The sequence below is a fragment of the Prosopis cineraria genome, unplaced genomic scaffold (assembly GCF_029017545.1).
Source record: "Prosopis cineraria cultivar Desert tree isolate PC_DT_omini unplaced genomic scaffold, ASM2901754v1 PC1, whole genome shotgun sequence".
Taxonomy (NCBI): domain Eukaryota; kingdom Viridiplantae; phylum Streptophyta; class Magnoliopsida; order Fabales; family Fabaceae; genus Prosopis; species Prosopis cineraria.
The window spans coordinates 44,814,324-44,838,903 of NW_026555332.1; the positions used below are offsets into that span (position 1 = coordinate 44,814,324).

The 24,580-nt window shown below is 33.3% G+C and overlaps 2 protein-coding genes, 1 non-coding gene and 1 pseudogene across 3 annotated transcripts; 1 reads left to right on the top strand and 3 right to left on the bottom strand.

Moving 5' to 3' along the window:
• Positions 1–1,459: 1,459 nt before the first annotated feature.
• Positions 1,460–3,310, bottom strand: LOC129313992 (60S ribosomal protein L23-like). The gene is made up of 4 exons (XM_054957377.1): positions 3,184–3,310; positions 2,810–3,094; positions 2,092–2,133; positions 1,460–1,721 (listed from the first exon to the last, which is right to left on the bottom strand). Exons 1-4 carry the CDS (start codon positions 3,194–3,196, stop codon positions 1,639–1,641), a joined length of 423 nt encoding a protein of 140 aa, XP_054813352.1. The 5' UTR covers positions 3,197–3,310; the 3' UTR covers positions 1,460–1,638.
• LOC129297138 (small nucleolar RNA snoR137) lies at positions 2,420–2,561 on the bottom strand. The gene has a single exon (XR_008590123.1). It is a non-coding gene; the product is annotated as a small nucleolar RNA snoR137 (small nucleolar RNA).
• Positions 3,311–15,014: 11,704 nt separating the features above from the next.
• Positions 15,015–17,190, top strand: LOC129316644 (inorganic phosphate transporter 1-4-like; annotated as a pseudogene).
• Positions 17,191–22,107: 4,917 nt separating this feature from the next.
• On the bottom strand, positions 22,108–23,297 carry LOC129316653 (actin-depolymerizing factor-like). Its single transcript, XM_054961059.1, has 4 exons — positions 23,242–23,297; positions 22,985–23,132; positions 22,605–22,870; positions 22,108–22,485 (listed from the first exon to the last, which is right to left on the bottom strand). The coding sequence occupies exons 1-4, from the start codon at positions 23,268–23,270 to the stop codon at positions 22,335–22,337; spliced, it is 594 nt and encodes a 197-aa protein (XP_054817034.1). The 5' UTR covers positions 23,271–23,297; the 3' UTR covers positions 22,108–22,334.
• Between the last annotated feature and the right edge of the window lie 1,283 nt (positions 23,298–24,580).

A 24,580-nucleotide genomic window follows, 5' to 3' on the forward strand; every position in this document is an offset into this window, starting at 1 on the left:
TCGTTTTACTTCCCATGAACAGAGAAACCCATTTGAATTTGTCTTTATATACAGCAGCATATCATTATCATTATCGCATGGTAGTAGAATATATTCATGGGCCAGCATTAAAACTCTAAATTATAAACTGAACTGTGTTAAATGGCGGAGACACCGCTTTCTTGTCATGAAGCCATATATAGGTTGATTTATTTCTAGTGGATTGTAAATTAATTAATATAACAACGAAATTCGGACTCCTGCTGCGGTTGTTGTCTCGTTACTTAACTACTTGAACCGGAACAAGACCTTGAAATCTGAATTGTATTCTCAAAAAATATACATTTGTATGCATCTAAATCCTTAATGTTCACACAGAGTGTCGCTTTCAAAAGATGTGAAGCCCGGCCAATGTGCACACATTGTAAAGACATTCTAGTACATTCTATGCTCTCGTGTACTAGAACAAAATTCTATAATCTTCTCTAATTAGCGGTTACCTCAATCCTAAGATCCTCCTATTTCAATATAAAACATAGGACATATGTAATTATCACCTGACTTTTCTAATATTGGGGTTAGGGCGTGCAATCAAACCCTCACGTGATGCTCGGGCGGGGATATGGAGATGTTACAATTACCTCTCAGAAACAGAAATGGAAGAAGGCCATGCACAAGGCGGTACTCACTGATACTTTTGTCAGCAGAAACTCGAGAACTACGATGGATAGAACAGGGCATCACATAGGGAGAGCACTGATTATTTTTTACCACGGGAGCGAACTCATTAACGTGACCTTAGGGGTATTAGGATACACAAGTTTTCTACCCATGGTCCAGGAATCTGACGATTTGAGATCGACGTGACTCATTCACTGTTGCTGCCCATTTTCAATTTTGTCACCATGCAAGCCTTTATTTCAATCTCAAATTCTCTTTCAGCGTTATAGGTCTAACACAACACAGTCGAACACCCGCTCCCCTGCGTGAGGAGGAATTGTGGGTGGAAATGGACTCTCATCCTCAACGCTGAAGTGATTGAGCCCAACATCGAAATGCTGCAATGAATTACGCAATACCCATATACTTACTACCCTGTTCAAGGCATTGTCATGGGCTTTAATTATGCAAGCCCATGATAGTATTCCGAGCCAAACCCATTGTGGGCCATCTTCTCCAAGGGGAGTAGGGGACGGACACATTGGACTGTTTATCCCTTGATAGCCCTTGTTCGATCTTTCCTAAACCTATGTCTAGTTGGATTGGAGGGGAGGGGAGGAATGAATTTTCCCACCCCCTGTTTGGTTGGGAAAATCAAAAATGGACGAGAGGGACCTCCCCCTCTTGCTTGGTTAAATAAATAAATGACGGTCGCTGCCCACGTAAAACGGGACACACCCCACAACAGTCAAGTGAATCCATGCTCTCAACCTCCTCCACGACAAGAGGTTAAAACGGTGGAAAGGTTACAAGGAGGAAAGAACAGAAACAACTCCACAGCTGCCAATTGATTTCATAGGAACACGATATTTAAAAAGATAGCCACGAAACAAAATAAACTAAATTACTACCGTATAATTAAAAGTAAACAAAACCTCGCAAGTAACTTGAAAATTCTACAAGAAAATACATGCCGTCATGTTACTTCAATTCCATAACTCAAACAATTGCATTGGCAGCACTTGCAATCCTTGGCCAGAGATCAGCACACTCCTTACCAATTGGACCAGTAATCGCGGAGCCTACATTAACAATTTGATCACCAGGTTAAGATCAACTAAAGCGCAAATGATAACAGATATAGTCATTAACATCATATGCAGCTAAAATACCTTCACTGATGAATTTATTATATATATATATATATATATTGTGAGATAACTTATGTCCGAGTACTTGTGTCCACTTTAAGTTAAGTAAGATTGTTATGAGCCATGTGTTCAGTTAGTGTAACTTGTTTGTATTGCAACTAACTTCAGCAAGAGGATGTAATCTCATCATTATAAATAATATCACATACACTATCAGATCATCATCTGACTAAGCCATATTCACTCAAAAATTTACTGTCTAGCTTAATATTAAAATAAATGTCACCTTGATCATAATTACCTTTCATCTCACCCTTGGGATTAACAATCACACCGGCATTATCTGCATAAAGCAAAATTAAGTCACGAGTTGTTCCCTAAAATGATTAAACGATAACTAAGAAAATAAAAACAAGAACTACTGAACAATAATAATAGGTCCACCGACGTATATGACAATCTCCTGCACACACCAATGGTATACTACGATTCCTACATCACTTAACAAATACTTACAAATTTTCTTACTTTCAGTATTAAAATCTAACTGCCCAGTTCTATTTCAGCACAAAATCAGGAGTAAGAGTATAACGATTAGCAGAAGCAGGAGATAAGGGAAGAGAAAAATAACATGTACCCGGAGACAGGTAACACAATGCAAGAAATAAACATCATGCTGTTTAAAACTGGCATTTTCTTTGATATATGCTTCTGATTGTGGATGACCGACCAGTGGACTGTAGTGGCCACTTAATAATTACTAGAAGCAACATGTGACTATCCGTATGCTTTGATTATCAAGAAAACACAGCAAAACTAAACAAACTTTCTACAGGAACGCAGCAGATCAATCGTAATTCGCTAAACAAAAACCAATAAAATATTAAGTTTGGAGAAATATAGGGTGTACAGAACAAAATTCAACCAACCATAACCATATAAAACACATAAAGAAAAATGCAGAGTGGCAGACAACCAGAAACGTAATTGCATTTAACAATCAATAGAGAGGGAGTAACCTTCAAAGTACATGTAAACACCGTCCTTTCTGCGCCATGGCTTGCGCTGGCGTACGATCACGGCGGGCAAGACCTTCTTCCGGAGATCAGGCTTCCCTTTCTTCACGGTGGCCATGACCATGTCCCCGACGCAAGCAGACGGCAAACGGTTAAGACGACCCTTGATCCCCTTCACCGAAATGATGTACAGATTCTTAGCTCCAGTGTTATCGGCGCAGTTCACTGTCGCCGCCACCGGTAGACCCAGTGACATCCGGAACTTGTTTCCGGCCGAACCACCGCGACCTGATCAAATTAACCTAGCTGTTAGAAGACAAAAGAAACAAGTAATTACATGAATGCCAGGCAATCTGACCCCTCACAAGGTACCATACCTCTCTTCGACATTGCTGATCACTGCTCTCTCCCCTCCCGCTGTCCTCTCGGCAAAGAGAAAATGGCGACTCTTCGGCTGCTCATAACTCGTATATAAGGGTTTAGGGTTAATTAAATGGGCCGGCGAATCATCAATTCTCTGACCCATATTGGCGTTTAAATGCATTCATAATGGGTCGCATTGGGCTTTTTCATTTAAGCCCAGTTAATCATTATTTATATATATATATATATATATATAAAGTAGGGTTAAAGGCTACGAAAAAATACCACGTGTTTATTTTTAAATTTGCTGTAATTTATGCTTTGAGATGTCTTTCCTACGATTACATGCTCTGGAATTGAATTTAGAGTTAGATTTGGGCTAATTATTATTTTGTAATGTATATAAAATATGTTATTCAGGTTTAGAGTTAAGTGTGGGATGACTTACTAATTTTTAAATAAATATAAAAATTATTTTTTATCTATTTAAAATTTAAATCTCATCATATTTGAATTTAAATTAATATATATCTATTTAAAGTTTTCATCTATTAAAGTTATGCCGAAAATCTAGGTTTAAATGATCGAGTACATATATATATATATATATATGCAAATATATTGGTATTTAAATTTAAATTAATATTTATTTGTTTAGATATTTAGAAAAAGAAATATGTGTTTGAATATTTAGACTATCCTCATGATTTTAAAGAATTATAAATATGATAAAGTATAGATATTAATCTATTTAATAATTTGGATCTTATGATATTAAATTTCACATATTATAAATTTCATAATATAGAGATTAATTTATTTAACAATAAAGTATTTAAAACTATTGTTTGTTATTTGTAGAGAATATTGAGATGTTAAATTTTGGATAATACTAATGTATTGAGAAGGCTCTCGTGAAGTTTGTTAAAATTCAAATACATTCAGATACATTAAATATCTAAACTCACAAAAATAAATTTTTAATATCTATTATCTTGATTTTTAAAAATTACCCCTTAATTTTTTCTTCCAATTCAACTTTATTCAATTATAAATTACTAAATTAAGTCAATAGCACATTTTACACTTTAGAATTCGTCTCATTTCTCTAATCACATTTAATTTATTCTTCTCTCGACTGCTACTCATACTGTCAATGGCTTCTACATCTAAGATGCATGGAATTTGCATCATTAATACAACAAAAAAGGATTGACGCATTGTGATGAAGGTGATTCATGTTTAGCAATTACTAGATAGAAATATATTTGAAGAATTAATGGGTGATGGATTAGTCTTCCAAAATGTTTGAATAAGTATTTATATTTTTTTGTATTTGTTTTTTATAATTTGGATCCCATCAATTACATCCAATATTTTTTGTATTTGTTTTTTTATAATTTGGATCCCATCAATTACATCCAATATATAATACTTATCATATCTATAGGACAACATTACTATAGGGTGGCTGAATCCCTACAATCATTTGAAAGTCTTTTGTGAGATGTTCTGAAAATATGTTGCATGTTTTGCAGTGCTCCTGATCATATCGAATAATAGATTATCCTTCCAGGATTAGCTTCATGTTCTTTATGTAAAATTGCATCTTGAGATAAATTCTATCCATCCATCATTTTGAGTATAATTTTATTAACATTTCAAACTTACAAGCAAAGAAGTAACGAGTGATAATTACTTAATTGGCATGTATTTAAATTTTTTAAATTTGTTATTTGAAAACTCTATTTAGCACGTTTAAGATAATATCATATCTTAATTCTTTATTATCAATTCAAAAACTTTAATCGTGGACTTAATATTATTTAATATATAAAGATTGTGTACATATATTAAATAATCTTATTTTATATAACAAGTTCTCAACTATCTTGTATAATATATGAAATTAGTTTAAAATAATTAAAAAGTAAAGTAATGACAATTTTATTTAATATGTCAAGTTTTTGAAAATAATAAATTGTTTATTTAATATGTGTGACTTGCTTATCAAATAAAATAAATAAATCTAAAATAATTATTTATCCTTTTAAACCAATTTATTTGATAGATTTAGAGTGTGAAATTAGGTTTGGGATGACATATCATTTTTATTTATTTTTTATTTTATTTTAACTATATTTATCTATTCGAATTTCAAATTGAACAATTTAAAACAATTAAATAAATTAATTTTGTTTTCATACAATAATAAAATTGAATTTTAGTTATATTTTGATTGGTGCGGTTTGAAAAATAAAATAATAAAATATATAAATTTATTTATTTTAATCAATTTAAATGGATACAAAAATTATATAAATTTGGATTTTTTATAAATACATAAATATATTATATAATTATAATCAATTAAGATTTTTTAAAAATTTAAATGTTTTATTTTTTATTTATATTTGTTGTATTAGATATTACAATATAGGATTTTTAAATTTAATTATTTTTTAACCATGCTTTTAAAAAGTATTTTCAATTCAATTTAATTTATTTTATCTTTAAACAATAATTTTTGTTTTGAAATTAAATTTTTTTAAAAAAATTATTTTACTAAGATATATTTTTAATAACTGAATTTATTTATTTTTATATATATAAATGGTTTTTTCGTTTATAGATTTTTATTTTATATATGCTATATTATATGAATTTTTTTAAAGTCACCAATAACAGTTTTTAAATGTAATTCTATTATTCATATCAAAACAAAAATTATTTCAGCTAAATTTTGAATATATTTTAAATTAAAACTAATTAATTTCAAATCATATTAACAGTTTTTCGTTATAAATAAATTTCTATCAAAGTATTTAATATTATATTTATATTTGGATGATAAAAGTTAGGACTTATATAACTTATATTATATTCCAGGGTTTGTATTATTTTAATTATACTTCAAATTTTACTATTGTCTTTTAGATATTTAATTAAGGTATTTTGTAATATATATATATATATATATATTAGTCTATATAAAAATTTTAATTTAAAAAATAAAAAATTATATGAGCTTTGAGCTTAGCCCAAAATCCTATTAATAAAGGTCAAACTTGAAAAAAGTTAAGAAAAGTTAATTTATGAGCTTGAGTTCTTAAAGACCAAACTTATAAGAGTTAAACAACTCATATTAATACCTTTATGTGCATCTCTTACATATTTTGTGCTTAAAAGCTAGACTTTTTTGTTAGTTTATAAATATGTTTGGACTAAATTTTTAAATATTTATAAATAAACTAGAAGGGTGGTCACAATATATATATAACATATATATTTACATTTCTAAATTTATTTTAAAATATGATTTTAAATATTTATATTGATGGATTAACATCTTATTTTATGTAATCAAATTTTATCTTACTTAATTTGAAGATATATTTACTTGAATTTTAAAGATGAATTCAATTTCAAATTTTGAAATTTAAAGTTACTCATAATAATTATTTATCCTAAATATAATTCAAATTTTAAAATTTATTTCAATTATTTAAATTGATCTCACATGTAAAATATTTTAGTGAGAGGTTGTGAGAAAATTATTAAATTAATTAAGCAATAATTATTTTAATATATAGTCATTTAAATACCACATGTCATTTTTTATATATTTCAAATTGTTACATCTGGTCCTTTTTAAGCACTTTAAATTAATGTATTCTTTTTTTAGACCTATATAAGTTCAAAAAAAAATGGTTAAAAATGTTTAATATAATTTCATAGACCTCAAAAATTCTATTTGAATTTTAAAACTTCAACTAATATAGTCACGAAGATCTGTAATTTAGATAAAATCATTAAATTCAAATCAAATTTTTCTCTCATTTAGATATTATACCAATTATAAATAAGTGATGTTGCTTACTATTTTCTTTTCATTTTACAGATTTGATTAAGGGTTAAACGTAATGTTACTCTAAACATTAATAAAAATTAACCTTGAATGCCAATTGAACAAAAAATTATTGTAAAATATTCAAAAATATAGACAATGACTAAAAAATACACAAAAAGGGCCAAGAAAATTTTCTTGGTCTCTTTTCTATAATTTTTGAGATTCTTTTTAGTAATTTTTTAGTAAACTAATAATCAAAGTTATTATTAATTAACTATAGGGATAATATTACACTGTTTTTAAAGATTGAAGGAGGACATTACTAAAAATAAATTTAAAGTATCAAATACTTTTGAACTTATAGTTCAAAGGCAAATTTATCATTTAACTCTTTAATTAGTTTTGTAAATTTCTCGAGTCTTTTTTACAAGACTGATTTATATAAATGTAGGATTTTATTTTGATATTCTTTTAGTGATTTTATACTTTAAAAATCAAGTTTGATTGTTAATTTGTGAATATATTTAAACTTAATTTTTACATATTTATGTATAAAAATAAAAAGAAGATAGTTATAGTATATCTTCTAAAAATATAATTTCTTATCCATCTTCATCTATATTTAAATTTTAAAACTTAAATTATGTGAAATATTAGAATTTGATGAACTTTCATAAAATTCAATATTATCATAAGGTTAAGATATTGATTGTTTATTGTGTAAAATTTGAAATCTGAAAATACTAATATTTTTCAATTAAATAATGTTATTTATATTTTCTTATTAAAAATAGTATTAATTAATTTAACGATATTTTACTTAAGTAATCATTTTATTTAATTAGTAAATATTGATATTTGAAATTAAAACATGTTATCAAATAAGTTAAAAAGTGCAAAACACATCAACCAATTGAATGTACAAAAAATATCTCTAAAATATATCTTTGGTAAAATAATTCTCCCAAATTAATCATAACTTTGAGGAGTATTTAAAATTTTGGCATGCTATAATTTGAGTAGGATAAGCTAATAATATTAGTCAATGTATTCAAATATTTTGGATTGCCAATATAATGTAATTAATAATAAAAAGACTTTAAGTTCTTAATAAAAAAAGTATTTAAGTTTAAATTTGGAATTTTAAGCTAGATAAATCAAAATTTCAATATATGATGATTAGAAATATTGTCAATTTAATTTTAATTTTCATCCATATATATATATATATTATAATAATTAAAAAAATAAAATACATTAACTTCTCTTCTAATTTACTTTCATTGAATATATATCCTTTTTATTTTTTCAAAACATACACAAACTTTTCTAGAATTAATAATTTTATAGCAAAAACCTCCTTTTTATTTTAAATTTTTATTTCCATTCACCCAATTATTAATTGACTGTTAAGTCATAAATTGGATTAAAAAGTCTATTTAGATGTAGATGTTGTGTAGGAATCATTCAATATATCTTAAAAAAAATTTAATGCACATATTTTTGAAATATTTAATCATATTTTAAACTTTTTAGTTTTGAAAACTTATTTTTTAATTATTTTTTAAAATATAAATACACAAGTTATTTAAAATAATATTTTAAACATGTATATGCAAAAGTAATGCACAATGAGAATAAATTAGCCAGTATAATTTATACTTTCTTTTCTTTAAAATAATTTATGTGTTAGCTCTTACGTAGGTTGTGACTAAAGAAGTAAACAAGTACATGTTATTCTTACTTTCTAAGAGAAAATTGTATATATGAGCTTCGATAGTGTTATTAAATATGTTGAAGATATGAATTTACTTAATGACTTGCATTCTACACATTTTTTAAATTAAATTACAATGTCAAACCTCCTGAATTATGAAATATGGCTTAAAGTAGGTGCCTCAATTTTAATGTGAATTGAAACATTGAGAAGTTTATGGGTTGTATAATGATATACATCTTATAGTTACACAAGCTAAAAAACATGTTATTGAAACATAATAAATGTCTGAATCAACTGCAAGGATAAAAGTATGTATACCAGGTATTGTTATATGTATATCTAATTTAAGATTGTCATTTATTATGAGAAAGAAGCAGTTTCTCATTATGTTAGTTTTTGCCATTTCCATTAATAAGAGCTAGAATTTGATCCGATGTCATATTGGTTTGTACATAATCATCCTGTTTTTACCAATAACCAATTATATGTTGTTTCTCATGTTCAAAGCATTAAGAGTCTAAAAAGATTAGTTTTTGATAAGGATAGTCACTATAAAGATATAATATTTTTTTTAATGTCGTTTATAAGGATGTATTCGATAATTTGATTTAAATAATTATAAAATTTGTTAATTTACCTCCCATTATATTGATTTACGCAATATATATTTAGTTTTTACCATTTACTTTACTTGAATATGTATATATAATATTAATAATTATAATAATACAACTTCACTGCATATATGATATATATGAATAAAATATCGTTTACAAGTATTCCTTCAAACTTATTATAAAAACTATAATATAAAACCCGTGCATTACTTGGGTACTTTACTAGTTTTTAATAAACTACATTCTAATCCAGTTTTTCTTTTTAGAAATCATTAGTTTTTAGTTATTTGAGGGAAAGGAGAAGATGGAGCGTCGTTTTTTTTTTGGCCAAAAAAGATAGGAGCGTGTTGGATGTATGTTCTTTGTATTTGATAAAACATAAAATGATTAAGGTGCATATTTGCTCTATAGGTACCGAGCAAGGGACGCCAAAATTTTAAAGTAATGAAATAATAATGTCACCTTTTGAAACAGTGCAATGTCAACCCTTTAAATAAATGAGAAACGTCGATTATTAAATAGAAAGTTCTGACTAGGACATGCTTATCTAGCATGCCATGTAAGCTGAAGGTGGCATGCCGGATAAGTTTCTCTCAAATTCCTTCTCTTTCAAAACCCACTCCTCAGTCCTCACTATCCTCTATCCCTCAAATCTTGTTCGTCTTCTTTTTCTTCACTAACTCGCAAGGACCTGTCACATTTGGAACCTGCTCTAATTTAGAACCTAGAACCCCAATACTGGAGTATTAAAATCCGTGAAGCCAAAATACTCCTTGTGATTAAGAATGAAGATTGCGCTTTTGCATTTGTGCGAACAATGACTGGTGAAACAGTTCGATCTCTAAACAAGGAAAGGCGAAGGCAACAAGAAGAACACGAAGCGATTGGCCGCAGATTTTGAGGATTTCAAAACTCTGAAACAGTTTCGTCTCTTGGCATCCCAAGCTTTCCAAAAAAAAACCGTCCAGATTTCTATTCCTTTTTTTCGCTCCTTTTCTTGTTTCGTTTTTTATTTCCTTCAAATTTCCTTTTTCAAATTTGTGAAGATTTCCTAATTTGATGATGATCATGTTGAGAATGGATCTCGATTTTCTTGCTTAATTTATGAAGATTTCCTAATTCTGGAAATGATGCACGCACTCTTGCAATACAACATGTCAATGCAGGAACTGTTCTACTCATGATCTTCCTCCTTTGGATCCAGCAACTCAAAATCTAGATATAGGCAAGGCTCTATTTTGGAAACCCGTACTCACTGGAGTGCAGGTGACATGAGCAGGAGCCTGCGCACAGACCCAGACGTGCGCATGGGGGGAAGCAAGGTTATTGGAGGCAGAGACCTGGAGTCGTAGAGGAAGGCGGAGTTGGCACGGCAGAAGAGGGTGGCGGTGGCTGACTTGCAAGAGGCACGGAATTTTTAATATCAGATACAAAAACACGCATCTAACCAGCGCCTTGGCTATCCCAAACCAGGGCTTCAATACCCTAAACAGTGCGTTCCTCATTTTTACCAGGCGCAGACTTGGAACAATCGTGCTTTTATGAGTCGGAGCTTTCCCAAGGTCAAGTGGCTTGGGTGTTTGTTGAAGGTTATTTAGTGGAGCATGCGAGGGAGATTGACAAGCATCAACGACATCAAGCATGGAGATGGTATGAATGTGTTTTAACAAAAGAAAAATAAGAAAAGAAAAGAAATGTGCTTTAACAAATTAAAAAAAAAAGTGCCACATAGATTGCCAACTAAGCATTGCCCGGGATTTGTTAAAATTGGGCAACATTATACATTTCCTTACTTTAAGATACCTGGCCTTGGGTGATATTTTAGGAATAAATTTGCACCTTTAATTTAAACAATATAAAAAATAAACTCTTCATTATAAATATATATTGTAATAGTCAAATTTGGATTTTTAGTCAAATATTGCGCTTGGCATGGAAGATACGAATGGTTCGAAACTTTTAATATTATTTCTATAGAAAATAAGGGCGTTGAAAAAACAGAAAAAACTAGAGAATATTTGGGGCTATCATGATCAAAGGATTTAGATATGAGAGAAACAGTAATGAATCTAGGAATTAATGAATAGGAGAAAATGAAAAATAAAATATGAAGTGAGGGCCAAAATCTATTTTAATTTTTTTTATAATTAACAATTTTATTATTTTAAAAGAATTATTGAAAGGCATCGTGGGGATTTGTTCCTTATGTGAGAATGAGGCCAATCCAACTTCATATATCATACAAATAGACCTGGATTTGATCCAACAAAAATTAAAAAAAATATTAATCATTTAGTCTTTGTAATTTTAATTTTAACTCACTCTAACCATTAAGCCAGCTCATTTGATGGTTATGGTAAATCTCTACAAGTAAAATTGTTGAAATATCCCCCCCTCCCCCTAAATCTTTCACAAGAAGGTTTAATACATCCAAGGAATCAGTGAACAGCTGGACTTTCGAATGGCCCAACCTTTGACAAACTTGAAGACATGATCTTATCACCCACAGTTGATACCCTAGAAGCCATTCTCCTCGATAATTCCGTATGACACTGCCACATGCTGCTAGCTTCTCGTTTGTGACTGGGCCCCGTCCACATCAATTCTGATGTACTAGGTGGTGGAGGTTGCCATCTTGCTCCATCTCTGGTCGTTTCTTGTGATAGGCAGCTCTAAATTTGCTCACTCACAAACTTGAAGCAAAGCTTAGCTTGCTGGAACATTCTTTGGAGTAGTTTGAATTTTTTGGAAAATTTTCTTGTATCTGCACAACCAAAAGTGACTGGCAGACTTGGGAAAACAGATTTTTCCGAGACCATTGTTGGAATTTGTTCCTGCTTGGATTATGCCTCGTATTCCAATGAAGCCAAACCTGTAAATCACCAGAAAGGAAACTAGACAGATATATGGGGTTAATAAAATAGGAACATACTTCTCTAGCAAAAGAGCAATCACGCAGTATGTGTATGTGTTTCCTCACAAAGACACTTACAGTAGCACTCAGTATTTGAGGTAAAATATCTTTTGGCTGTGAGAGAATCCGCGGGTTATCTATCCAGGGAGATTGTTTCCGGGTATAGACCCCTTCCAAAAGCTATTCCATACTTGCCTCTAGACCTTAGAATTTGTTGGCACAAGAATTCGTTATACTGCTTTTATCAGAAAATTGACCATCTTTAGAGTTTTTCCAGCACCCAAAGATCTTCAGCCTGTTGATTCGGGGGTTTAATTTTCAGTATATTTTGGACAACCCAGTGAGGCGTCAAGTGTTGGAGAAGATTAACATTCCATCTACCATCGGGACTTGTCATAGCCTTGACTATAGCCTTGGTGTTAAAAACCTTGATGTTGCTATGAACATTCTGCATAAGTGGTCCATCAAGATTTGTCCGCGAGTCCCACCAGAAGAGGGTATTATCGCCACTTACCAATTTCTTGCCAACACCAGTCAAGAACTGTCAATGCTTTTTACTAAATCTCCTCCGCACTAGATCCAAGACCTATAAAATTATAAGATGATACATGCACAGTACATGAACACCCAACTCAATCTTGATTTGAAGGTGTCACAACCACCGCAAAATAACGTATTTAAAATTGTTATACCACAGGCCCAAGAAAAATATATGGTTTATGGACACACGATAGACAAGTATTTGTAGGTTAGGGGGAGTAAACAAAATAAATAATACGTTTCTTTCATCAGATTTGTTGTTAAGGGGAGTAACAACAAAATTACAGAGCTTCATATTAAGGTGAAGGGCAATTCCCTCTCCTAAATTTCAATACAATTTTTCTATTATATATCTTACCTGAAATTTAATTTAAAAATTTAAAAAATCAGGAGACATCAAGTGATATCATATTTAAACAGAAAATATAAACTAATCGATAGAGAATTTAGGAGAATTACCAGGTCCCCGTTTAATCAAAAAGAATATTTTTGTGAGATCAAAACTGAATGATACGAAGATTTTGATTCATTACAAATGAAGAATTAAATAAAAACATAAATAAATTATTTATCTAAAATAAATTTATAAAATAATGATTAAACAATTCAAATTAAGCATGAGTGTATTAGATAAATTGAATAATACTTTTAATGAATCAACGAATGAATATTATAGCTAATTACTGTTGAAATAAAAAATCAAAATAAATAGTTTATCTAAAGTAAAATTTATTGTAATGTAAGATACTATTGAGGGAGGGTGGGAGGAAAAGGGAGAAAACTAATTAAAAATGGCACACAATTATGAAGAATTATTAAGATGAAATGGCATAACAAACAATTTCAGGTCAATAAATAAGATTGTTATTAACCCAAAAAAACACTTTAATAAGAACAGTCATACAATTAATGAAAAATAATATGTTTATGTTTAAATAGAAAATCTAAAACTAATCTGATTAAAAGAAGAATGCTTGGATGTAAAATTAATTTGTGAACTATATTGTTAATATCTTGTTATTTAAATAATTAAAATATTTTGAAATGCACAATTAAAGTTGTATTATTAATTTTACAATCTTATTTACAGTGGTATCTTAATAGTTCAGTCAATTTTACCTATTTCATCCCTTGGTAATGCATGCGTTATATTCTTTTCTTTCATAACATTTACATTTGTTTCAATATCATAAACAATGAACAAAATGAGATTTGTCACTATTGCATTTACGTATTGTATTTTGAATAGGATTGCCTCCCATGAAAAGATACATGTAAGTAATAAAAAAAAAAAAATTAAAATTCAAAATAACCATTTCAAAATTGTTAGTCACACATATTATGTAAAGATAAAAGAAAATACTATTTTATTGAAAAGCAAAAGTTACTTTATTGAAAAAAAATTCTCAAGATAGTATTACTATAATCCTGGATGGTTTGCCGACCTTCTTAAAGATGGCAACTAAAATCGTAAGTGCTGGAAAATAATAGTTTCTTTTATATATAAGTGTGTGTGTGTGTGTGTGTGTGTAATTTTTATTATCAATTTAAAGGAAATTAATTGAAAAAAGTCGATACAGAATATTTGCTGTGAGATCAAAACAGAATGATTTGAAGATTGTTATCCGTTACAGAAGAATTATTAAATAAAACAACAATATATTTTTTTAACTAAGATAAAAGCTTTTCAAATAATGATAAAATAATTCAAATTATATATAAGTAGGTTAGATAAATTAAATAATTATTTTTAATGAATCAAGAGAACGGATATTATAGTTAAATAAGAAATTGAAATGAATAGTTTCTGTATAATGAAATTTATTTTAATATATGAGGTATGATATGCATGGAAGGAATTAGAAGTGAAAACCAAAAAAAAAAAAATTCTACTAATTTCAACGGCTAATTTGGCAAAGAATATGCTGGTAGAATATGTCTGACTTTGTTACTTATAAGTGCTCACCCTCAACTCCCCATATAGATTTGCGGATTCGTTTTCTTGCCTCTTTAGCTCTCAGGTTGCGGATTCAAGGCAATACTGTTTATTTGTATTTATACGAGCTTAGCATTTCATCGTTATTTCATTTTATAATGGCCAGAAGCCACTTTGATTCTAGATCAGTGTTTAAATGTGTGCAAATGCAAACGGTCACTCAGCTTTAACGTTCCCTTAATTGCAGTATTCTACGTACTTGTCAAATTCGAGGGGGAAATCTCATAATTATGAAAATCTATTGAATAGGTTTCGGTTCAACTTGTGCAGTGAATGTCAACCGTTCCAAGGAGCGACCGGGAAATATAGCAAATCATGGGGAAGGGGACAAATCCAAGTGTTGAATGCGCTTGATGTGGCCAAAACACAATGGTATCATTTTACTGCAATCATCATAGCAGGCATGGGGTTCTTCACAGACGCATATGACCTGTTCGCGATTTCCCTCGTCACCAAGTTGATCGGTCGTGTTTATTACGCCGGAGATGAGGAGAAACCTGGTACGTTGCCTCCCCACGTATCGTCCGCCATTAATGGCGTAGCCTTCTGCGGAACACTTACTGGCCAGCTCTTCTTTGGCTGGATGGGAGACAAGGTGGGACGAAGAGCCGTATACGGGATAACTCTGTTGCTGATGATCCTGTGTTCTATTTGCTCGGGCCTTTCCTTTGGACACACCTCTAAATCTGTCATCACTACTCTCTGCTTTTTCCGCTTCTGGCTTGGCTTTGGTATTGGTGGAGACTACCCACTTTCTGCCACCATCATTTCTGAGTATTCCAGCAAGAAGACTCGTGGCGCTTTCATTTCTGCAGTTTTTGCTATGCAGGGTTTTGGATTTTGGCTGGTGGCTTGTTTGCAATGATCGTTTCCGCTATTTTCAAGTCCAGCTTCAAAGCTCCTCCCTACGAGGTCGATCCAGTTGGGTCAACAGTTCCACAAGCAGACTTCGTTTGGAGGATAGTTCTAATGGCGGGATCAGTCCCGGCTGCAATGACTTTCTACTGGAGGCTGAAGATGCCTGAAACTGCTCGTTACACTGCTCTTGTTGCCAAGAACGCTGAGAGAGCAGCAGCTGATATGGCCAAGGTTTTGCAGGTGGACGTTGAAGCTGATCTCAAGAAAGCCGAGAAGAAGACCCCTCAGCCGAAGGCCAAGAGATTTGGATTGTTCTCCAAGGAGTTTCTGACTCGGCATGGCCTTCACTTGCTAGGAACATCGAGTACCTGGTTCTTGCTCGACATCGCTTATTACAGCCAAAATCTATTTCAGAAAGACATATTCAGTGCAATTGGATGGATTCCTCCTGCGAAAACCTTGAATGCCCTTGAGGAGCTTTACAGCATTGCCAAGGCTCAAACGCTTATTGCTCTATTCAGTACGATTCCAGGCTACTGGTTCACTGTGGCTTTGATTGACAAAATAGGAAGATTCAAAATTCAATTGATGGGGTTCTTCTTTATGACCGTATTTATGCTTGCTCTGGCCATTCCTTACCATCACTGGACTCTCAAGCACAACCATGTTGGATTCGTGGTCTTGTACGCCTTGACATTCTTCTTCTCCAATTTCGGACCTAATGCCACAACATTCGTAGTGCCAGCAGAGATTTTCCCAGCCAGGTTCAGATCAACGTGTCATGGCATATCATCAGCGTCTGGGAAACTAGGGGCTATAGTTGGCGCATTTGGGTTCTTGGCTCTGTCCCAGAGTCAGGATCCCAGCAAAGTAGATGCAGGGTACCGTCCAGGTATTGGGGTGAAGAATTCATTGCTCGTGCTGGGGGCCATTAATGCTTTAGGCTTCGCTCTCACATTCTTGGTGCCTGAGCCGAAGGGGAGATCCTTGGAGGAGATATCCAGGGAGGCTGACGAGGAAGACGAAAGCAACAAGGGAGAGGCAGAGCTAACGCAATAAAACACGTAGAATTGATGTTTTGTGCGTATTTGGGCAAGGAGTTCGTGATGTTTTGTACGTATTTGCTTCGTGGCACTAGTCCACTTGAAGTTTATTACATAAATAATCTGATTATGATCATATTCTGGTCTTCTCGTCAACTTTTAAGGTGCATTTGGAGACTTGTGATCCTTGGGTAAAGTACGCAAACATCCTATGGGAATGGGCCGGGAAAGTTTAATTTGGTTTGACATTTTCAACCTCAAATCTCTTCATTGGCATTTAAACCCCAACCATCTTATCAATTAATGTGCATGATTGTATACTAAGTTAATAACTCTAAGGTAACTATTTTTTTTTTAAAAAAAAAGTAATTATACGTTGAAGCTGAGCAAATAATTTGAAGCAATATATGTGTTCAAAGTTCTCCAAGTCGACCTCGAAGCTGAACCGCAAAAAAGCAAACGCCAGTGGCTGAAAGTAACGAGATTGTAATAAACATGGATTTGGTTTCTAAAGAGTTTGTTTGTCGCCATGGAGTTCACTTACTAGGAACAACTAGCACTTGGTCCCTGCTTGACATTGCGTTTTACAATCAATAATTCTGTTCGAAAAACAACACGTGATATCTGTATTCAATGACTCTTTTCGCCAGTTTCGAACGCTACAACATATTTGTGGCGCCTGGCTGCCTGCTGAGATATTTCCTGCAAGATTCTGGTTACTTATCATGGGATATCTTCAGCGTCGGAGAAGCTTGGAGCTATGGTGGGTGCGTTTGGTTTTCTATACCTGGCAGTGAACCAAGATGCCGCCAAAACAGATGCAGGTTCATTTTGGGGTTCTTCCGCTTCATGGTGCCTGATCCAGAGGTGAATCTCTGGAGTTATTATATGCCGAGAACGAGGAATTGCAAGAGGAAGCATCCTTCAGAGCTTGATCGAAGACCCTCACTAGTACAAAATATAAAATTTATGGGGTACTTTTTACATCGGTTGGAAGGCAAACGGTGTAAAAAAAATAAAGGCGGTGGTGCATTTTTTGTAATTATCTTGAATTATATGACACTTTTACACCGGGTGTCCAGGCACCCGGTGTAAAAAATGTTTTTTTAAATTCATTTTCATTCTCCCTTCATTCATCAGTTCCCTCATCTCCTCCTTCTCGCGCCCTCCGCCCTCCCTCTCGTCTCCCTTCGTCCGCCCACTCCCCCTCCCCCTCGTCTTCTTCCTCACCGGCCGCCCTCCCCCCCCCGTCCGCCCAGCCTTCCCACCCGTCCGCCAAGCCCCCTCCCCCTCCTCCCCTCGCCGCCCACTCCCCCTCCCCCTCGGTCCGCCCAGCCCCCTCCCCCTCATCCCGCAGCCCCCTCCCCCTCCTCCTCTCGCCGGCCCCTCCCCTTCCCCCTCGGTTTGCCCCGGCCGCCCCCTTCCCCTCCCCCTAGGTCCACCCAACCCCCTCCCTCTCCCCCTCATCCTGTCGCCCCCCTCCCCCTTCCTCGGCCGCCTATCCCCTCCCCCTCGTCCCGCCGCCCACTCCCCCTCCCCCTCTCCCCTTGCCCACCCCTTCACTCTCCCGCCCCCCCTGCCCCTCTCCCTCCCTCTTGCCCCCCTCCACCACTCCTTCTCCCTCCCTCTTAGTGTTGAGTTGTTGCTGTAGCTGCCACCACCCAAGTATGTGTTGAATATAAATTTTTAAATTTTATAATGTTTAAATTTAATTTTTAATGATATTGATTGTTGCTGGGAGTGCTGTTAGTGGCTTCATAAAGTCTCAGGTTGTTGCATGTGATTCATTTATTTGGTTTAAAATTGTTAATTTTTTCGTGTAAAATTTTCTAAAACTTTTGGGAAGTCCAATTTTTAGGGGAGATTCTGTCGAAATTTTTTTTGAATTTATTCTTTCCTCTAATTTTTTTAAATTTAGTTTTTAATGATATTGATTGTTGTTGGGAGTGCTATTAGTGGCTTCATAAGGCCTCAGGTTGTTGTATGTGATCATTTATTTGGTTTAAAATTGTCAATTTTTTCTTGTAAATTTTTTTTAAAAGTCTTGGGAGATCCAATTTTTAGGGGAGATTCTGCCGAAATTTTTTCAAATCTTAATTTAATTAGGAACTTAGTTTTTTAAAATAGTTTGAAGATAATAACATTAGTTATATTCTTTAAGAGGTGACATATGGATCGTAGTTGGATGAATGCTAGACGAACGAGTGACAAGTATGATAATGGGGTGAAAGAATTTTTAAAATTTGCTAAGAAAAATGCTGTTGACAATAGTAAAAGGTTCTATTGTCCTTGTGTTAATTGTTTAAATGAGAGGAGACTAGGTGTTCCCGAAATAAGAGAGCACTTAGTTTGTGATGGGATTTGCAAAAATTATACAATATGGATTTGGCATGGTGATCGATTGAAAAATTATAGTAACACATCTCAATGTGTGAGAGTTGATAATCTTGATGATGAAGTAGAAATGAATGAAGATCGATTAGAGGACATGATCCGTGATGTTGGGGAAGAGGCTTTTGAACGAGCACATGTGTATGATAACTTGTGCACTGACGCAGAGAAGCCTCTATACTCGGGGTGCACTGATTTTAGTTTGTTATCTGGGGTGTTAAAACTAGTTACCTTAAAGGCAAGAGCTGGGTGGAGTGATCAAAGTTTCATATGGTTGTTAGAGTTACTTCAAATAATGTTTCTGAAGGGCAATGTACTACCAAATTGTTATTATGATGCCAAGAAGATCTTGTGTCCAATAGGTATGAAGTATAAAAAAATACACACATGTCCTAATGATTGTGTGTTGTACAGAAAAGAGCTTGAAGGGGAGGAGAAGTGTCCGAAATGTGAGGCACCATAGTACAAAGAGAAGGGGGCTCCGACAAAAGTCTTATGGTATCTTCCAATTATACTAAGGTTCAAGCATTTGTTTGCAAATACTAATGATGCAAAGAACTTGATGTGGCATGCAAATGAGAGGATATCTGATGGAAAACTTCGACATCCAGCCGATTCTCCTCAATGGAAGAAAATTAATCAATTGTTTCCCGAATTTGGCAATGAGCCAAGGAACTTGAGGCTTGGACTTTCTACCGATGGAATGAATCCTTATGGTAGTTTTAGTAGTATACATAGTTCGTGGCCTGTTCTTTTGGTGATTTACAATCTATTACCTAAGTTGTGCATGAAACGGAAGTACATGATGCTATCCATGTTGATTTCGGGACCAAAACAACCGAAAAATGATATTGATATTTACCTAAGACCTCTGATTGAAGATTTGAAAGTGTTGTGGGAGGTAGGTGTGGAAATGTTTGATGCAAATCAGAAGGAGAATTTTAAGTTACGTGCTATGATCTTTTGTACTATAAATGATTTTCTTGCATATGGAAATTTGTCTGGTTATAGCGTGAAAGGTCATAAAGCTTGTTCAATTTGTAAAGAAAGCACAAACTATCATCAACTTCAACATAGAAGGAAGACAGTCTACCTTGGCCATCGGAGGTTTCTTAGATGAGATCACCTATATCGTAGATTGAAGAAAGCTTTTCATGGTCACCAAGAACATAATGATGCTCCGGATGCTTTGACTGGGGATCAAGTATATGAACGTGTGAAAAACATTAATATTGTCTTCGGTAAGACTAAAAAGAATACTGGTGCAAAAAGCATATGGAAAAAAAGGTCTATCTTTTTTGACCTCCCATATTGGTGCAATCTTGAAGTAAGGCATTGTATTGATGTTATGCATGTGGAGAAAAATGTGTGTGATAGTATTATTGGAACGCTTCTGAACATACCAGGTAAGACTAAGGATGGTGTGAATGTAAGATTGGATTTGAAAGAAATGGGAATACGGGAAGACTTACACCCAAGACCAGAAGGTAAACGAACTTATTGTCCCCCAGCCTCTCATACATTGTGCAAATCTGAGAAAACAAGTTTTTGTGAGTGTTTACATGGAATCAAAGTTCTTTCGGGGTATTCTTCAAATATTATGAAGCTTGTATCTATGAAAGAGTTGAAACTGGTAGGCTTAAAATCTCATAATTGCCATGTCTTGATGCAACAACTATTACCTTTGGCTATTCGAGACATATTGAAAGAAGATTTAAGACTTACAATAACCAGACTTTGTTTTTTTTTTCAATGCTATATGCAGTAAAATTATTGATCCCCGTAAACTGGAAGAGTTAGAACAAGAAGCTTGTACTATCTTGTGCCAACTTGAGATGCACTTTCTTCCTACATTTTTTGACATTATGGTTCACTTAATATGTTATTTGAGATTGATTAATATGCCTACTTTATTAATTAAATTTTAGATGTTCGACATTCGGATGCATTTTCTGAAGCTAAAATTGAAGATATCCGCATACGTTGGGCAACCTATTTTTGAAGAACTTGTGAGGTTTTTGTTACTTTTAGACATGTTTTAATTTTGATAGTTGACACAATTTAGATAATTATTAGTTTTCCTAATAGTTAAATAGTTTTGTATAGTTGATAAATACTTGATAAATAATTGTAAATGAATTGAGCTGTCTGATTTGGCAATTTTTATGCACAGAAATGGCAATTTTGACAATTTAGACAATTATTAGTTTTTTTAATAGTTAAATAGCTTTGTATAGTTGATAAATACTTGATAAACAATTGTAAATTAATTGGGCTGTCTGATTTGGCAATTTCTATGCACAAAAATGGGTAAAATCGATAAAATAAATATAATATAAAAAAATACTTTTTACACTGGTTATTACCACAACCGTTGTAGAATATAATATTTTTTACACCGGTTATGGTCATAATCGGTGTAAAAAGTGCACCTTTTACACCGGTTCCGATCCCAACCGGTGTAAAAGGCACTTTTACACCGGTTGGGATCGGAACCGGTGTAAATCGGAACCGGTGTAAAGTTAAAGTAAATTTTTTTTAAATTTTCTTGTATATAACTTTCAACATCGACTCTATAACCGATGTAAAAAATTTAATTTTTACATCGGGTTTATAACCGATGTAAAAGAGGGATTTTTTACATCCCCTGGAACAACATCGTCTCGTTAACCGCTGTAAAAAATTATTTTTAAACCGCTGTAAAAAGTCATATTTGTACCAGTGCCTTGTGCTTTTGTTTCCCCCTTATCAGGCCTTTCTATATTGGTGTGAACCTGGGCAGAATCTTTAAGAACCAATGTAGTCGTCTAGACGAAGCTTGTTTTTTTGCCTGGTTTTGTACCGTCATCTCTCTCTTTATCTCTCTCTCTGTTTTTTCCCAAGAAGAAAAGTCAATTAATATATACATATAGCGTTTTCAAGGGGATCTTGGTCATGAGAGGTAATAAAGTACCATATTTTCACTATCTAATTAAGCCGTACTAATTAAATTCCATGCCCACGGGCTCATGTTCAGAACCACCAAGGAATGTATATATAGATTTTATAGCAAGAGATAAGCCCAAATTCATTAGCCACGACAGAGATTCACTTAATGATAACATCTTTTTGGGGCATGGCGTATGGGGAACCATGTTATAGTAGATAACTAGTGCGAGCTAGTGCATAGACTTGTGTCAACTACAACTAAAATCAAGATATATAAAAGAGAGAACCAGCGCATAGGCATGTGTCAATTAATGTGCACGATCTCTGAGAACTTCAAGATCCATTTCTGAGGGATCAGTCGCCTGGATTTCGTAGTGCACACCGTCTAGCTCCCTCCTCAACCTGTCTTTCGACGTGGCATAAAGCATCTTGGCACGGATTCGAGCGGTTGAAGGCGACCTAATTAATTATCAATGTACGATAGAGTTACATGCCGGGATCATACAAAAAATATAGGATGAAATGAACTCAAGGGGTATATATACACGTATATGTTTTCTGATCAGCAGCAAACTAACCATGCAATGAAGAAGATTTTACTTTTTCGACAGTTCTCTGAAGTGACGAAATCAAAGTCATACACAGCATATCTGCAATCATTCTCTGGCAGTGATGCAGTAAAATCGTCATATGTCTCAGCTGGACCGCCGGTTTTCTCCACCAACACCTCCCTCTTCTTCTCATCGATCTTGAAGATTACGTATCGGTGCACTTTCTTTTGCTTCAGTTCCATGAAGCTACTTTTGCTGTGATCAGCCACTCCCATGCCTGACGAAGCATTCGGCTGATAACCAAGTTTATTTTGTGTCAAAAAGCCTGATTTTTAATCGTAATTAATTTGCTTCTATTAAGCCAAGAAAACACCAGTATTCTTATAGTACAGACACGAAAATCTTACCCGGCCGAGACCTCTGAAAGACATGGTAGCTGTTGCAAAAGAGATTGGAGGAGAAGAGGAGCGAACTTGGAATTTAAGATATACAGTGGAAGAAGATAAATAATACGTGAGAGGCAACAGATGGCTGTTGAAGTGAGGTGGCCGATCTCTGCACGAAATGACAAAGAATATTGAAATAAGAGAGTCAAGGCATGCATTCGACTTGGCATAAAAGGAGCAGAAACGAATCAGAACCCAAACTGGACATAGAGTCAAACATGTCTAAATTTATCATTTTCTTTTTCATGAGGCGGAGAAAAATAGGCAACTTTGTTTCTTTCTTTCTCCCTTTTCTCTGATCGCAGAAATATAAAACAGAAAAAATTACATAAAGAAAGAGGAAAAAGATTCCAATCTTGTGAGGTACTCATCAGAAAGTGGAAAAGCAGGGGAGGTGCGTGGGAGCAACGCTAACTGAATCCAAGAATGGGACCATGATTCTGATTCTGATTCTGATTTCCGTTCCCTGTCTGTATTTCTTACACTTTCTTTAATTTACTTGTTTCCCTTCCTTAATTTTATTCATTCAAACCTGCGTCATTACTTGATGAAGCTATCTTCATTTTCATTCTCGACGTCCTGAAATTCCTTACCCAATCCAACAACTAAGTGAAAAGCTTAGCCTATTTACTAAACTTAAACTAGGTTGAAGCCTTTACTTAAATTTATTTAATTAAATAGGCTAAATCTATTTTTACAGTACCTAATTACGAGTTTAACAAGCTACTTTATTTATATATATTATTAATATTATATAATATTTTATATTTATATCTATGTATAACATGTAATATATATAACATTATATGTATTATTTAATTTAGTGATAAAGAAATAATCGACTCCCTTCTTTTCCTTTTTGGGCCACCTTCTTGTTTTTTATTTGAATCGAAACTCAAAATCACTAAGCATGTTATTTCTTATGCTTTTTTAATAGCTTTTGCATGATAAATTGATGGTATATAAGTTTGATCATTTATGTTTAATCAAATTTTTTTTTTCTTTTGGGTTTCAGTTTGTTGGTCATGTTTTCAATCATACTATAGACATATACATTGATTTTTAATCAAGATGGTGTCAAGAATTCTGTTTACGGACTGTTTATGGAAGCCCATTGTGACGAAGATAGAAGTTCAAGGGAAGGGAGTTCCAAGGCCGTGACACCATGCTCTTCAAAACAACCCCGGAGCGAGGATCTGAAGAATAACAAGGCAGTATTCTGGGTAGCTTCATAAATGCTGATATGGCAAACCCAACACAACTCGGTAGATTGGGTTGGGCCGGGTAAAAATACCTCTTTCTTTCTTTGTTTTCTTTTCCTTTTGTGAAAGGGAGAGCCGTGATAAATTGATAATTAGTACTGTATTACTGTATGTTTGAATTACTTGCTCCATCATAAATATAAGTTACATCGAGAGTTTTGGTTTGATTCTAAATATAAATTTTTATTTTTTTCCTTTTTCATAATACCTATATTTATTGTGATATTTTTATTTTATGTGAATTGAGGATAGTTTTGAAAATTTGTCACAAATTTTCCACACATTGGATTTAATT